At 51.0% G+C, this 12,728-nt stretch overlaps 1 protein-coding gene across 3 annotated transcripts in view; it reads right to left on the bottom strand.

Moving 5' to 3' along the window:
- Positions 1 to 12,728, bottom strand: part of rerea (arginine-glutamic acid dipeptide (RE) repeats a) — a 111,221-nt gene that overhangs the window by 34,386 nt on the left and 64,107 nt on the right. For all 3 annotated transcript variants that reach the window (XM_083675235.1, XM_083675233.1, XM_083675234.1), the window contains exons 5-7: positions 2,414 to 2,519; positions 1,351 to 1,447; positions 123 to 227 (exon numbers count right to left, since the gene is read on the bottom strand). In XM_083675235.1, the coding sequence (XP_083531361.1) occupies positions 123 to 227; positions 1,351 to 1,447; positions 2,414 to 2,519 (308 nt within the window). The remainder of the gene's footprint in view (positions 1 to 122; positions 228 to 1,350; positions 1,448 to 2,413; positions 2,520 to 12,728) is intronic.

Raw genomic sequence — 12,728 nt, 5'->3', positions numbered from 1 at the left:
ACAGCAGTGTAAGCATGAGCTCTATGCAGACACCTTTGGCACAGCAGCATCTATGGCCTCAGGGGTTTTTAGGCAGGGAGTGTTGAAACTGAAGATGATAAGAAGAGCTCAGTAATTCTTACCTGGTCTCTGGGTTGTACCCCAGGATATAGAAAAAGGAGTCAATGCGGGCTTTAAACTCCCTGGCAGCAAAGATGTCGGAGAAATGGGCAATATTACATTTCCCCCTGAAAAACAGAAAAGCACAGAAAGTTAGCTTTATTTGTCTCCTCACAGGTATACAGTACAAACACAATCATTGATATCATTGCTATGTAATGCATCCCAAGTATCTGGTTTTGGGGATTTCTATTGGAGGTGACACATTCAGCAGCAGGTATCTACTGTGTGTCAGTTTGACTTTGCTATGACAGATGAGGCTCTGACTACTGGACCCATAAGCCCCGGCTGAACCTGTTATCCGTCCCTCGTCCGCCGTGGATGAAGTGTGGCAGACACCACAGGGACCTGGATGGGAAGGCAACCTGTGTGTGTGAGCTCCCAAACCTTATTACCCTCCAACGAAGCCAGGGCTCTCCCCCCCAACTACATCTTGATACCATTTTCGCATCCAGCACCGAGTGTCTGGGCCTATCAAAATAATAGGCATCAACAGTGGTCTGGGAGCAGTCCCGCAGAGGAACAATACCTTCCTCACAAGATTAAAGGAATGCGAGCCTTCGTTGGAGCGGGGCATTACAGCATCCCGCTGGAATTCCCTGCGTTTTTCTAAAGCTCCTATAATAAGTCAAATCAAAGGCCGCTCTTGTGCAGGAGAAGTTGCAGCTAATTTGCCCTGAAATCAGCGTTTTTTGGAGACGTGGCTTCGAGTGCCTGCTGCGATGGAGCTTCCAGATGGTTTTGGTTAAAGGAACCAGAGAGGAACAGAGAGGTGGGGAGAGAGAGAATCACATGTGCATGGAGAGAATATCTGGTTTCAGATCTAGACAATAGCTATGCCTGTCCTCCCTTTCCTGGCGTTAAGCATGGAGAGTTAGAGCGTGATTACTATCAGCCTGTGTCAGGAGTTATAGGGAGGTTACACTGTTCCATCTGCACGCTGGCCCTGAAATACCTGTGTCAGATTTAAGGGCGTAAATCTCTGTAGTCTACTGTACCTAAAGAGCAACCTTTCTGTTGGTATTTTCAAGGTTTAAAGCTGTTATACCATTCAACATACACATGTTGCAGTTTGATACTACTAAATGCAACATTTTGTTACACATGTAGGTTAGTGCCAATGTTTTGTGTGTGTGTGTAACAGCAACAACAATAACAATAATAATAATAATAATATTCAAGGCTGTTCACCTGAGGGCAGCAGCATGGTATGTATCTACATAGTCGGAGATGAACAGTTCTCGACTCTTGACCACTGGGTCAGTGATGACCAGCTCCCGGCCGGTATCTGTAGAGAGAAGAAGAAACCAGACAGTCAGGGCTACGGCCAGACACACATTACACACATTAGACACACACAAAACAGGCGTACGCATACCATTAGAACAGAACATACTCCCGCACATTCAAGAAGAAATAACAGTTACAGAAAAGACAGCAAGTAGTCAAGACAAGTCACATACACACAGGTCAACTTTATAACACGATTGAATAATCCAATAAAAACCAAGACAGACTTTGCAGTGCGGTCCTCTGCAGAAAGGACATGATCTTATGCTCCCCATACAATAACACCCCGGGGTTAAGGCACATTAGCGGGGAAAGAACATGACCGTGGAGTGACAAATGACCTGAGTTGTAATGGGCTTTGGTGACTATGCTTCAGCCTCGTCACATCCATTCTAATAAAGACCAAGGCCTTTACTGTAAGGACAGACTGCCCGAGTAGTACATTGAGGAAACAGCATACAGACAAATACATTTGTCTTCCAGTCACATCATTGCCGTTGATGCAGTTAACAGCGGCCATATTGACTGCAGCAGACCGAGCAAGAACACTATGTGCGAGTGTGTTAGTGTAGTTAGACATTAGGGGGGGATTTTGGGGTAAAAGAAAATAGAAGCACATCCACCAGCAAGGCTGCCTTCAAGAGGAGCAGACAGGTGTGTGTGTGTGTGTGTGTGTTAGCCGGGGCCAGTTCTACTGATGATGAATGCATGCGTGCTCAAGGGCCACATTACGGCACAGGTTATTTGCACTTCACGGACCCGCTGTCTGGCTGGAGAGAGTGTTATCCAGGGAACAGAGCAGATACGACGGTTGGAGCTCTCAGTGCACAGTGTTCTGTTTGGGATGCAGTTCACAGCAATGTCTTAGATCCCCTGCAGTGAAGAGAGGTGGTGTGTGTGTGTGTGCGCGTGTGTGTATATTTGAATATGTGCATGTGAGTGTGTACACTAGGCATGCTCTCACCGTTCTCATTGTTCCGATCCTGCACCAGGTGTTGGTAGACAGAATCGGGGACCTCTGACTGGCGGTAGTACCATTTCACACTCATCAGCAGATGGTCCCGTTTACTCTGGAACACAGAAGAGGGGGCGAGAGAGAGAGTGAGGTAAAAAAAAAAAAAAAAAAACTCCCAATAAAATAAACAGACATCATTTGTTTGTTAACAGCGTCACAAATTGGCCTCTTGGCAAACAGAGCCTAGTGCTGCTCCTTGTTTATTATTCGCTCCGGCTCTTGCCAAAAAGCCCACAGTGAAACCAAGTCAATTAAAAAGGGATTGGAGAGCATTTAGTGCTTTAATAAAGTAAACAGCGAGAAGCCCATGTGTGGAAATGTGGAGGAGAAAAAGAAAAAAAAAAGAGAGAGAAGAATCAAGTTATATTTCTCCTCGATTTAATTAAGAGCATTCACTTTCCCTTGATGTCTTAGACCCAACGTGAACATTCAAGTGATGTCAATATGCTTGGACGACCTATAAATCCCACCACCAGTTTCATCCTTCATAGGTAGGGACATACTCTCATACTCCTTCCTCCTGCAGTGGTGCCCTGTGAGCGCTGCCACCCACTGGCCTTGTTTGGCAATGCAGGTAAGTGAGAGCCTGCAATTCCTCAAGCTCACCAGCAAGTGGCAGTACTGAGGCAAGGAGAGGGCTTCCAGGAGGCAGTTAAAAAAAAGAAAAAAAAAGGGGGGGAGGGGGGGAACCAAACTGAGGCCAGGGCCAGGGACGAAAAGGGCAAAACACTGTTTTCATTTCCCGACATGAAATATTTATTGTGCCTTCACACAAACCCAACTGACCGTTGAGAGGGTTTAAAAGAACATTAAAGAGACCACAGCTCGGCTATGCTGCGACAGAGCCCTTCGGCAGCGGCCAGAAATCACAGCCATCTTTAACAGAGCTCCACATTACTGCACTGCCAGCACAAGCCCACAGAGCCACCACACCACCGAAGGAGGGGGGGGGGGGGGGGGAGCTGCACCATGTTCATCTATTACAAGCTTCACTGTACAGCTAATAGCTCTGTGTGTGTGTGTGTGTGTGTGTATGTATGTGTGTGTGAAAGAACATGAGGTCAATGTAAAGATATTTCAAGCCTTTTGAGTTCATTGTTCTGTCACGGAGGAGAACTTGAGGTGAGTGGAGCACGTGCAGCCCCCCCACCTCCCCCTCTCTATCCTCCCCCTCTCTAATTCTTCCCCTTCTCCCTCACTCTCCAGACCCTTTTCCTTCCTCCCTCCCTTCCTCTCTCTCACTCCCCCCCCCCCCCCCCCCCGTGAGTCTGTGCCAGCTGCTGTTTAGCACGTCAGTCAGCTAAACGCCTCCCTGCATCTCTTCTCCTCCACATTACTCCACCTCTCAGTGTGATTAGGAGAACACAGGGCTTCAACATCAACGCAACCACACTGATGGGCTTTCAGATGCATTCCTAAGCACTGACACACACACGCACACACACACACACAGACACGCAGATGTGTGCAATGATGTCATGTTCTTCTTCCATTTCCCCCAGCCTGCCAAACCTCTCATCTAGCCACCATTTAAGTAACATAAAGCTTCAAAGAGATTGGCACCAGAAGTGTCCGTCGTCTTGCGCTTGTACATATATATTCAAAGCGTTTAGGAGACGGCGTTACTAAACATGTAACCTAAACATCCACATTCTTTCCTATTAAAACAACACATGGATCAAAGGCTTTGCTAAGGGTGTTAAGAGCCTGAACACACCTGCTGTAAACACACCTCTTAAAAAAAAAAGATGGATTCCGCAAAATGCAGAGCAGTGAATGAACCTGGAACGTCGGTCCAGTGTCTCGAGACGGCATAACTAGGTTCTAATTCGGTGTGCTTGTCGCGCACAAAAGCAGATCGCTGCACAGAATCCCCCAGTGGAGATAAGCGCTCTCAGGCAGGAGGGAGCCAGCGAGAGCCACAATGCTGAATTGATTAGGGACATTCCAGGCTGCCTTTAGTGTAGAGAGCGGCGGCGGCCATCTTTGTCAGTCCTACAGCCGAGGCTTCACATGGCCCGCTCTCTCTAAACCCTGGGAATGCTTCTCTTCTCTGGAGAGTGCTCAAGCTGTACTACTCTGAAACGAGGGGGGGGGGGGTACGAGGGGATGAGGGAGAGAAAGACAGAGAGAGTGATAGAGCGAGAGGCAAAGAGTAAAAGAGAAAGGAAAGAAGGGGGAGAGGAAGAGAGAGAGAGGGGGGGGGGGGACACAAGAATAAAAGAGGGGTAGGGTGAGAGGGAGAGAAAGACAAAAGAAGCTTCTTCAGTTCTAACTGCAACTAGCCCCTCTCACACCAAACACTCCAGGGTAGTAGCCCCTCCATTCATTGAGCGAGAAACATCTACGAGTCATGCTTAAGGCTGCTCACAATGTCCACTCTTCTCCCCCCCTGGTGGTTCTCCCTGTGCTCTGGCATTCCTGGGCCGACTGAAGGGCCTGGGGGTGGGGGTGGGGGTGGGGGTGGATGGGGGAAGGCAGGCAGGCAGGCAGATGCAGTGTGTTGGCCAGCTAACCCTCTGTGACTCTCTTCTCCTTCACTCTGGTTAAGCTGGCTGGCCCCTTGGCTCCCTAATGGCCGTGCCGTTTCCTTTGTCTGGCTGCTTGTGTGCCCCTCGACACCGGAGCCACCGAGCAGCGCCGGAGAGGACCGTCCACTGTGTACGATCACACCACTACAAAGGGTGGGTGGTGGGTGTGGGTGTGTGTATGTATAGGAGGGAGACAGGGGGCAGACTTCCCCCTCTACAAGTTAAGGTTAAATGTGAAAAAGGGAGCAGGGGTTGTGTGAGGGAGTTGCCATTTTTTTGACCTTTTGTTGAGAGCATTCGTAGTGGTAAAAGGCAGGCAGATTGCAGTGAAAGATCCATCGGCTTCAAAAGCATAAACCTGAATATGGACAGTGGTGTGCTCTTGATTCAATGTTCTTTTAAGCGGGGGGGAGGGGGGGGGACACACACACCACATCTATGGAGGTACATTCAAGCCACTGGGGTCAGGGTGGATTCCGGTAGTTTCATTTCAAAGTGAGATGACATCATCGCTGACTAACCCCACCCTCCAAGACTATTCATTGGTGGAGAGGGGATGATTGACAGCAGCTGCAGCGACCCCCCCTTCCTTCCCAACGCCAGGGCCCACATCTGTTTGGAGAGATTGTAAAACATGGCTGCCGTAAGCCTACCCCGGCCATGACAAAAGCAAGGGAAAACTATTTCAACCTGTACCTCTGGCGGGGGGGGGGGGGGTTAGGGGCACTTGAGCTGTATCCCCCACCCCTCCTCCCTTACACACTGTAACACAAGCGGTCGGCTAAGCAAAACCAGACCCCCTCGCCCGACAGCCCCCCGTACACACGTTAACAGGAAACGTGTGTTTATTTTCCGTTTTCTACCACTCTCCTCTTCCGCGGCGGTGGCCAAACCCACGTGGTGACTCCCCCCTCTCCCCGAGTCCCAGTGGTGACATCCACAGCAGTTTCTCTCTCTCTCTCTCTCGCTCGCTCTCTTTCTCTCCAGGATCTATGACTTCCTGAGGAGGTGGCGGCAGGAAGGAGATTCTAAACCCTGATGAAGGTTGGGAGGTCAAACGGAGCGCTGCTCAACATCACACGGCCCCGGCCAAGAATGGCAAGCAGCTCAAGTATGCCAGAAACAGCCACGGCAGTAGTAAACACCCCTGGTTTCGGTGGTTGAAGTCCAAACTGACAGTTCCCGGCTAAAAAGTGCCGTTCAAGGCGGACTGGAAGTGCCTTAACCTCTCTGCTGCGTGGAGACCAAACAATGAACAAAAGCTTTATTGTAGCATTAGAGGGAGAGATGGGATCTGGGAGGACTAATCTTCTATTCAGACATGATATGATTAGAGAGAGAGGGAGAGAGAGAGAGGGAGAGGGAGGGAGAGAGAGAGAGAGAGAGAGACAGAGAGAGAGAGAGAGAGAGAGAGAGAGAGAGAGAGAGAGAGGGGGCGGCAGGGAGAGCTGGCTGAGGACGAGCACGCACACGCAAAGATGATGGATCTGCTTGTGAGGGTTTTCCACCCTCTCTGCCTCAGACAGAGAGAGCTTTGCCAGCACAGGCACTCAATAAACACTTCCATCTGGACAACAAGGAACACACACTGAAGCACTGCGCGCGCATGTGTGCGTGTGTGTGTGTGTGCGTGCAAGGTACAAGAGGTCTGCTGTGCTCACGCAACCTTCAACATCTCAGCGATTGACAAAAAAAAGCCGGTAAACACAAAATGCCAGCAGGCTGCGTGTGTGAGAGCCAGCGTGCACACAAGCACGCACACACACACAGAGACACAAATAACAGGCTTTTAAGTTAAGCACCACCATTCCCCGGGAAACACACAGCAATTGGAGAGTGCAGGGAGAGAGGAGGATGTCAGAGGTAAGAGAAATCACCTCTAGATCAGCCTGTCCTAGGCAGCATTTCTCTCCTGATCTCCTAACTGTGCTCTACAGTGTCTGGTAGCTGTGGTGCTGCTACACCTCTTCCAGCCACAGACTAATAATGGTAAACAAGTGTTGATTACATGTTTTCTCCCCCCCTGCAAAAGCCTATGTACAGGTTACTCCTCCTCCGCCCGTCAACAAGAACAAATGGAGGGGGGGGGGGGGGGGGGGGGAGTGGGAGAGGAGGGGGAGAGTCCCAGCTGTGATGGCGGCGCTGTCAGGACCTTTGTGCTGCTCAGCACCGGGTGTCTCTCTCGCTGCCTGCGCTATTTAGATATTAAATCCCCCCTCACTTTGAACACAGTGGGCCCATCTGTCAGCCTGGCTCCATATTGGATTTGATGAGCATTAGCCGGTTCAAAGTGAGGAGATTTTCAGTTGTCGCTAGAACCGGCGTTTTCCCCCCTTCGTGCCCTCTTCGGGGACGGGGACAAACACACACACACACACCACATTTCATTGACGCGTGCATTGTGCCCACAGAACAAGGCACACAACAAAACATGGCAGTGTGGATGTTATCTCGTCCTCTTGTCTTTCAGGCGGTGGGGGGATGGTGGTGGTGGTGAGGAGGGAAGATAATGAGAAGGAGGGGGGGGTGACTCATGCAGAGCTCACAGATAATACTAATTAAGATCTGCTTCCCGTTTCCTTGAATCCATTAGACTGAGGCTGCTGCTACTGCTGCTGCTGCTGCTGTTGTAATCATATTCAGGACGACAGCCACACTTAGACATTTAAGAGTCACAGCACTCCAGATGATCACTCAGCGCTTTGTGGCTGTGCTGCCGGGGCCCTCCCTCCCCCGCACTAAGAGCAAATAGATTTACAAAGATCCTCATTACAACTGTGACATGATGAACGCAAGACAAGCATCAGATTGGGGGGGGGGGAATAAATGTTCAAAAAAAAATGAACTAAAAAAAGAAAGCGGTCGGTAAAACACCTTCTTCAAACACTCTGCAGCACTGTTGTTGTAACGTGGGTAATCGCATAGAACACGACAGATGTCATAAGTGGTCACTACGAATGACGTTACACAAGACACCTTCCTCTCATACACCGTTATAATGAACGACAGATCTGTGTGGAATAAGCAGCTATAACAACTCGTGTCACAAAGAGGTGGGCTAACGATCCGACGTGTTACCTCCTCGCCGAGCTGAACGTATCATGGAGAGGTGCCAATTACCCGAAAAACACCGTGGTACAAACTGTCAATGGTTTTTCCAAGATGGCTGAGGGGAGAGAATGTGCTGCGAAACAGCGAAAGAGAGGGAGGGAGAGAGAGACTCCCATGAAGAGCATTCAGCAACACACAGAGCATTAGGGAGCTGACAGACACTTCGGATGATCTGAACGCACACCCACAAGTACACAGCCTAGAACAGACAGCTCATCCCGCAGCGCTAGCAAAGTATAGACCAGCATGCAGATTCGACTAGATTCGATTCATCTGCGCTGTGCAACAGTCAAGCCCCCTGGATTTGGAGCCTAACACACATACGGGGGGGACTACATATAATGCCCGGACAGCCATTTTATTTTATTTTTTTACCTTTCCTCTCCATTCACTATACACAATATATCGGTCCTTTCCTTTCATTTGTCTGGTTCAAAGCGACGCCTCCAGGATTCACAAGCCCTTGGTGGATAGTGAGACTGACACGCCGGGTTACCAGCCAACCGTGTAGCTTCTCCTGGGTCTCCTGATAATACCCGTCTAAGCTCAATCTGTTTTTTTTGTAGTTTTTTTTTTTTTGCTCTCCCGGGGGTCAAACCCCTCAAAACTAGGTGGTGTTTAGCCGTAGTCAAGGGAGGATAGGGATAGGAGGCTGCGTAGGTGTGCACACTCATGTGTGTGTTTATGCGTCTGTAGTTTGTCATATTGGAGCCCTGCCCAGCGAGCTAATCCTGGGCCCTGTACGGGCTGCGTCTGGCTCCTGTACGTAGCGGCGGCGGCGCTGAAGGAGCTCCGGTGTGATTGAGCGCAGTAATGGGGCAGGCAGGAAATGAGAAGCCTTGGTTAAGCCAGAGCTAATCGATCAGCGGGCTCGGCAGAGTGTGAACAGAACCGCTCCGAGGGATCCGGCGTACCTCCACCAAGTCCCCCCACGACAACGCTCCGCCCCCCTCCTCCCCCCTCCACAGAACTGTAAGCTGCATTGGCCTAAAGAAGGCTGTGGTTTTGGAGCGTACGCTGGCCTCGTCTCGATGGGATTTAAGGTTACTGTACTGGGAACACTGGTGAGGTGAATAAACCAAGTCATAGGAAACAGTGTGGGAGATGTTTGTCGAGAGAGTGTGTGTGTGTGTGTGTGTGTGTGTGTGTGTGTGTGTAGGGGGATATTTGAAGACGCAGTGTGTGAGATGGCTAAAGACTGATGGGTGTGTGTTGTGAGTGGGAGGGAGGGATCGATGACGAGTGAAGGAGCAGTGTGTGTGTGTGTGTGTAGGAGGGGGTGTTGGCTTTATGTAACAGCAGCTGTTACAGGCTCCGTCTGAGGAGAGGGAGGCGTTGCTGTGTTTGTTGGGCTGTCTGGTCAGTTTACTCAGTTTACTCACGTAGATGTACAGCTGATAAATATTCCTATGACCTCCTGACACACACACACACACACACACAGTGGGAGAGAGGGAGAAGGAGAGAGCAGCGAGTGTTGCATATATTACCAAGCCCTTGCAGGATCCAGCACACCGTGGGTGCTAGATCCTGCGATGCGTCGTCTTATCTGCACACTCTCCCAGACCTTCCCCTCTGCCAAGGTGACCCCGTCTCTCCGGCGATGACACAATCATGACCAGAGCGCCGCTCGTTTTCAGCCACACAGACATGCATCACTATCGCACACCGCTCTACAGCGACGCGGGCCGCCACACTAACAACAACAGCGGGAGGGGCCGCTGGCTGCCCGGGTGGGCTGAGCAGGGAAGAGAAGAGCCCGGGCATGTGCACACGCATGCCCGCCCCCGCACGCTCCCCCCCTCCCCCCCCCCCCCCCCCACACACACACTATATTTGTATGCAGTGCTGTATCATTGTGGAAGCAAATATGCCATCAAATGTGCTGCGTGTCCACTGACTGTGGAGGGAGCCATACAAGACACACAGACAAAGGGATTTGAGCCTGGCGTCCGGTGCTCCAGGAGCCACAGTACTGTGCATTGTACACAGCACAGCTGCAACAACATGGCGTTCCTCATGCTTAGAGGGGGGGCTGTGCAGCATGTGTCTAGACAGGCAGGAACAGCAGCTTTACCGCCTGGCCCTCTGCACTGTAGCGTGGCCACTGGATGGACCGCTGAGTAGAAGATGTGTGTGTGTGTGTGTGTGTGTGTGTGTGAGAGAGAGGATGCAATCCCACTGCACACTCTCTTTAAGGCTTCTAGATGCTTCTGCGTCACTCGTGCGACGAGGACGCGGCTCACGCTGCGCAACGCTGTCACAAGCACTCTGGAATTCCTCCTTGGCGCATCCGGTGCGCAGCGGTACCGAAGAAGAACTTCACCGGCTCGTCTCTCCTCAAATGGATTCATTTCACCTGTCTTGAACCGAACGAACGACGAATTCAATCGTCAACGATGCTAGCAAGCTGCCGATAGCTACCGGCTCGATGAACTATGAACTTTGCCTTTTGAACTTCTTCGGCTCCGCTTCCATTGACTGTAGCCTCGTGTAACCGACCAATCAATGGCGTGCAACATTGACGCGGCCGGACGCGCATCGAGAAATTGAGTGTGCGACCCCCCCTGTTGCAATCTCCTCTGCAACAGTAAAAACCTACGCAGACCCCTGGTCGTGTTGTTGTCGATGAAGGATGAATCGGCCTTTAATTCAAACCACTTTAACAGACACACACACATAGGCTTACAAAAGCACAGGGTGTCGAATATGGATTCTCTCTCACACAAACAGACACACAGAAGCCTCAATCAGCACCAAAAGAGACAAAGAGGCAGAGCAACACACACCAACATCTCTCTCTGCAAGCAAGGCACATCAAAGCCTTCTCCTTCCATCCTCCTGTGGGTGCCTGTAAATCAAAGACACACACACACACACACACACACTTTCTGAACCTGCAGCTAGAGCAGATAGGGGAGGTAAAGGATTTTGCTGCAGACAGGGGAATTACTCGCTTCAGCTCCTTCTGTCAGTGAAGAGAGGGGGATGACTGTTTACCCGCAGAGGAGAAAAGAGAAATTGTGTGTGTGTGTTCTGGCAGGGGTGAGAGGTCATCCATGTCTGAGGCGGTGCTTTCCTCCCAGTGTGCCATCTTCCAGCTCCCTTTCACTGTTCCCCCCCAACACCGCTGTCCTCCCAAGGTGACGGCCACCAGCCACCCTCCCCTCCCCTCCCCCCCCCCCACACACACCTTCTACTTTTACAGAGTGCACAGACAAGGCTGTTGGATAAGAGCCTGGGTCAATCTAATTAGATGTAATGGGTTGCTGAGAGTATGTGCGTACATGTATGCACACACACACACGCACACACACACACACACACGCATGAACACACACGCAAGCAAGCCCACATAGGAATGCATGTGTGAGGACTGGCACACACGTACACGATTAGGGGAGTGGTTGAAATCCCCCAGCACCACAAAGGATGTTTCCATTTCAGTTGAACAGCATCACATCCTGTGTTTTAAAATGTCCTCCTTATGAACATGAAGGCTAAACTGGCGTCTACAGTCTACCAGTCTACCAGTCTACTTACACTGCTGGTGTCTACCTCACACGCCAGGCCCAATCAGCACGCCGCTGCAGAGCAAACAATTGTCAGAAGGCCTGAGGACAGGCGGGGGGGGGGTGGGCGGGTTTGGGTGAGAATACTAAGTGAGCCACTTCAACTGGTGATTGACACAAAGCCTATTGTTTACCGACGGCGCTGAAATTTGCATCCTTTTTTACCGCTGCCCCTCCTGCGTGCGTGTGTGTGCGTGTGTGTGTGTGTGTGTGTCCTCTTTTTATGTTTCATTCCTCTATTCTTCTCTTCCTACTTCTGGAAGCAAGCCCAAGTCCTGTATGGGAAGAATACAACCCCACCCTGCTGCTAGGATATTGATCAGCCTCCCTCCCTCCCTCCCTCCCTCTCTCCTCCTTTCATACCCCCTGCATCGATCCCACCATTCCCCCTCTGAGCCTGCCAGCTACGTCATGACACACAGCTCACAAACACACCCTTGCACAGTCCTTGGGAAGGATGTATAGCGCTGAGACAAACCGGTAGAAGCGTAATGTACGAGAGAGAGAGGGTTAGAGTGCTGCTGGTCACACATCCTTTCACGTGGCGGCTGACCACCGACACGGGAGCACGCTAGGACGCTTACGTTAAGTCCAGCCTGCTCTCTCACCGGGTCCTCTCACGGTGGTGCTAACGAGGGGGGCCGGGAGACTTCAACAGCCCTGCTTCCAGACACCGTGTGACGCTGCGCAGACACGGACGCTCCTTATAAGGGGCTGCGCGGGTGCAGTGGTTTCCAGGGAAAGCTATAGCCTAGCGAGTGAAGGCACTTAATGAGAAGGAGCTGACTCTAGGTGTCAAAGCTTACAGAGACAATGGAGCTTGATGACTTTATTTAAGGACCGAACCAAGTGCCACTGCAGGGAGGGGGGAGATCTCGGATTGTGTGAGAAAGAAAAACACTCCTGTCCACTTGCTCCCGGTTCCCATGGTCCTGCCCTATTGTCTCTCTCTGATCCTACATAATCCTGTTCACACTGGGCCAACAATGAGCCTAGTCCAACAGAGGTGCTGGCCTGGCCTGGCCTGGCCGGGCTAACTCCTGGAGGGCA

Source organism: Argentina silus (genome assembly GCF_951799395.1).
Source record: "Argentina silus genome assembly, chromosome: 8".
Classification (NCBI taxonomy): Eukaryota; Metazoa; Chordata; class Actinopteri; order Argentiniformes; family Argentinidae; genus Argentina; species Argentina silus.
This window is presented reverse-complemented; position numbering and strand designations above follow the sequence as displayed.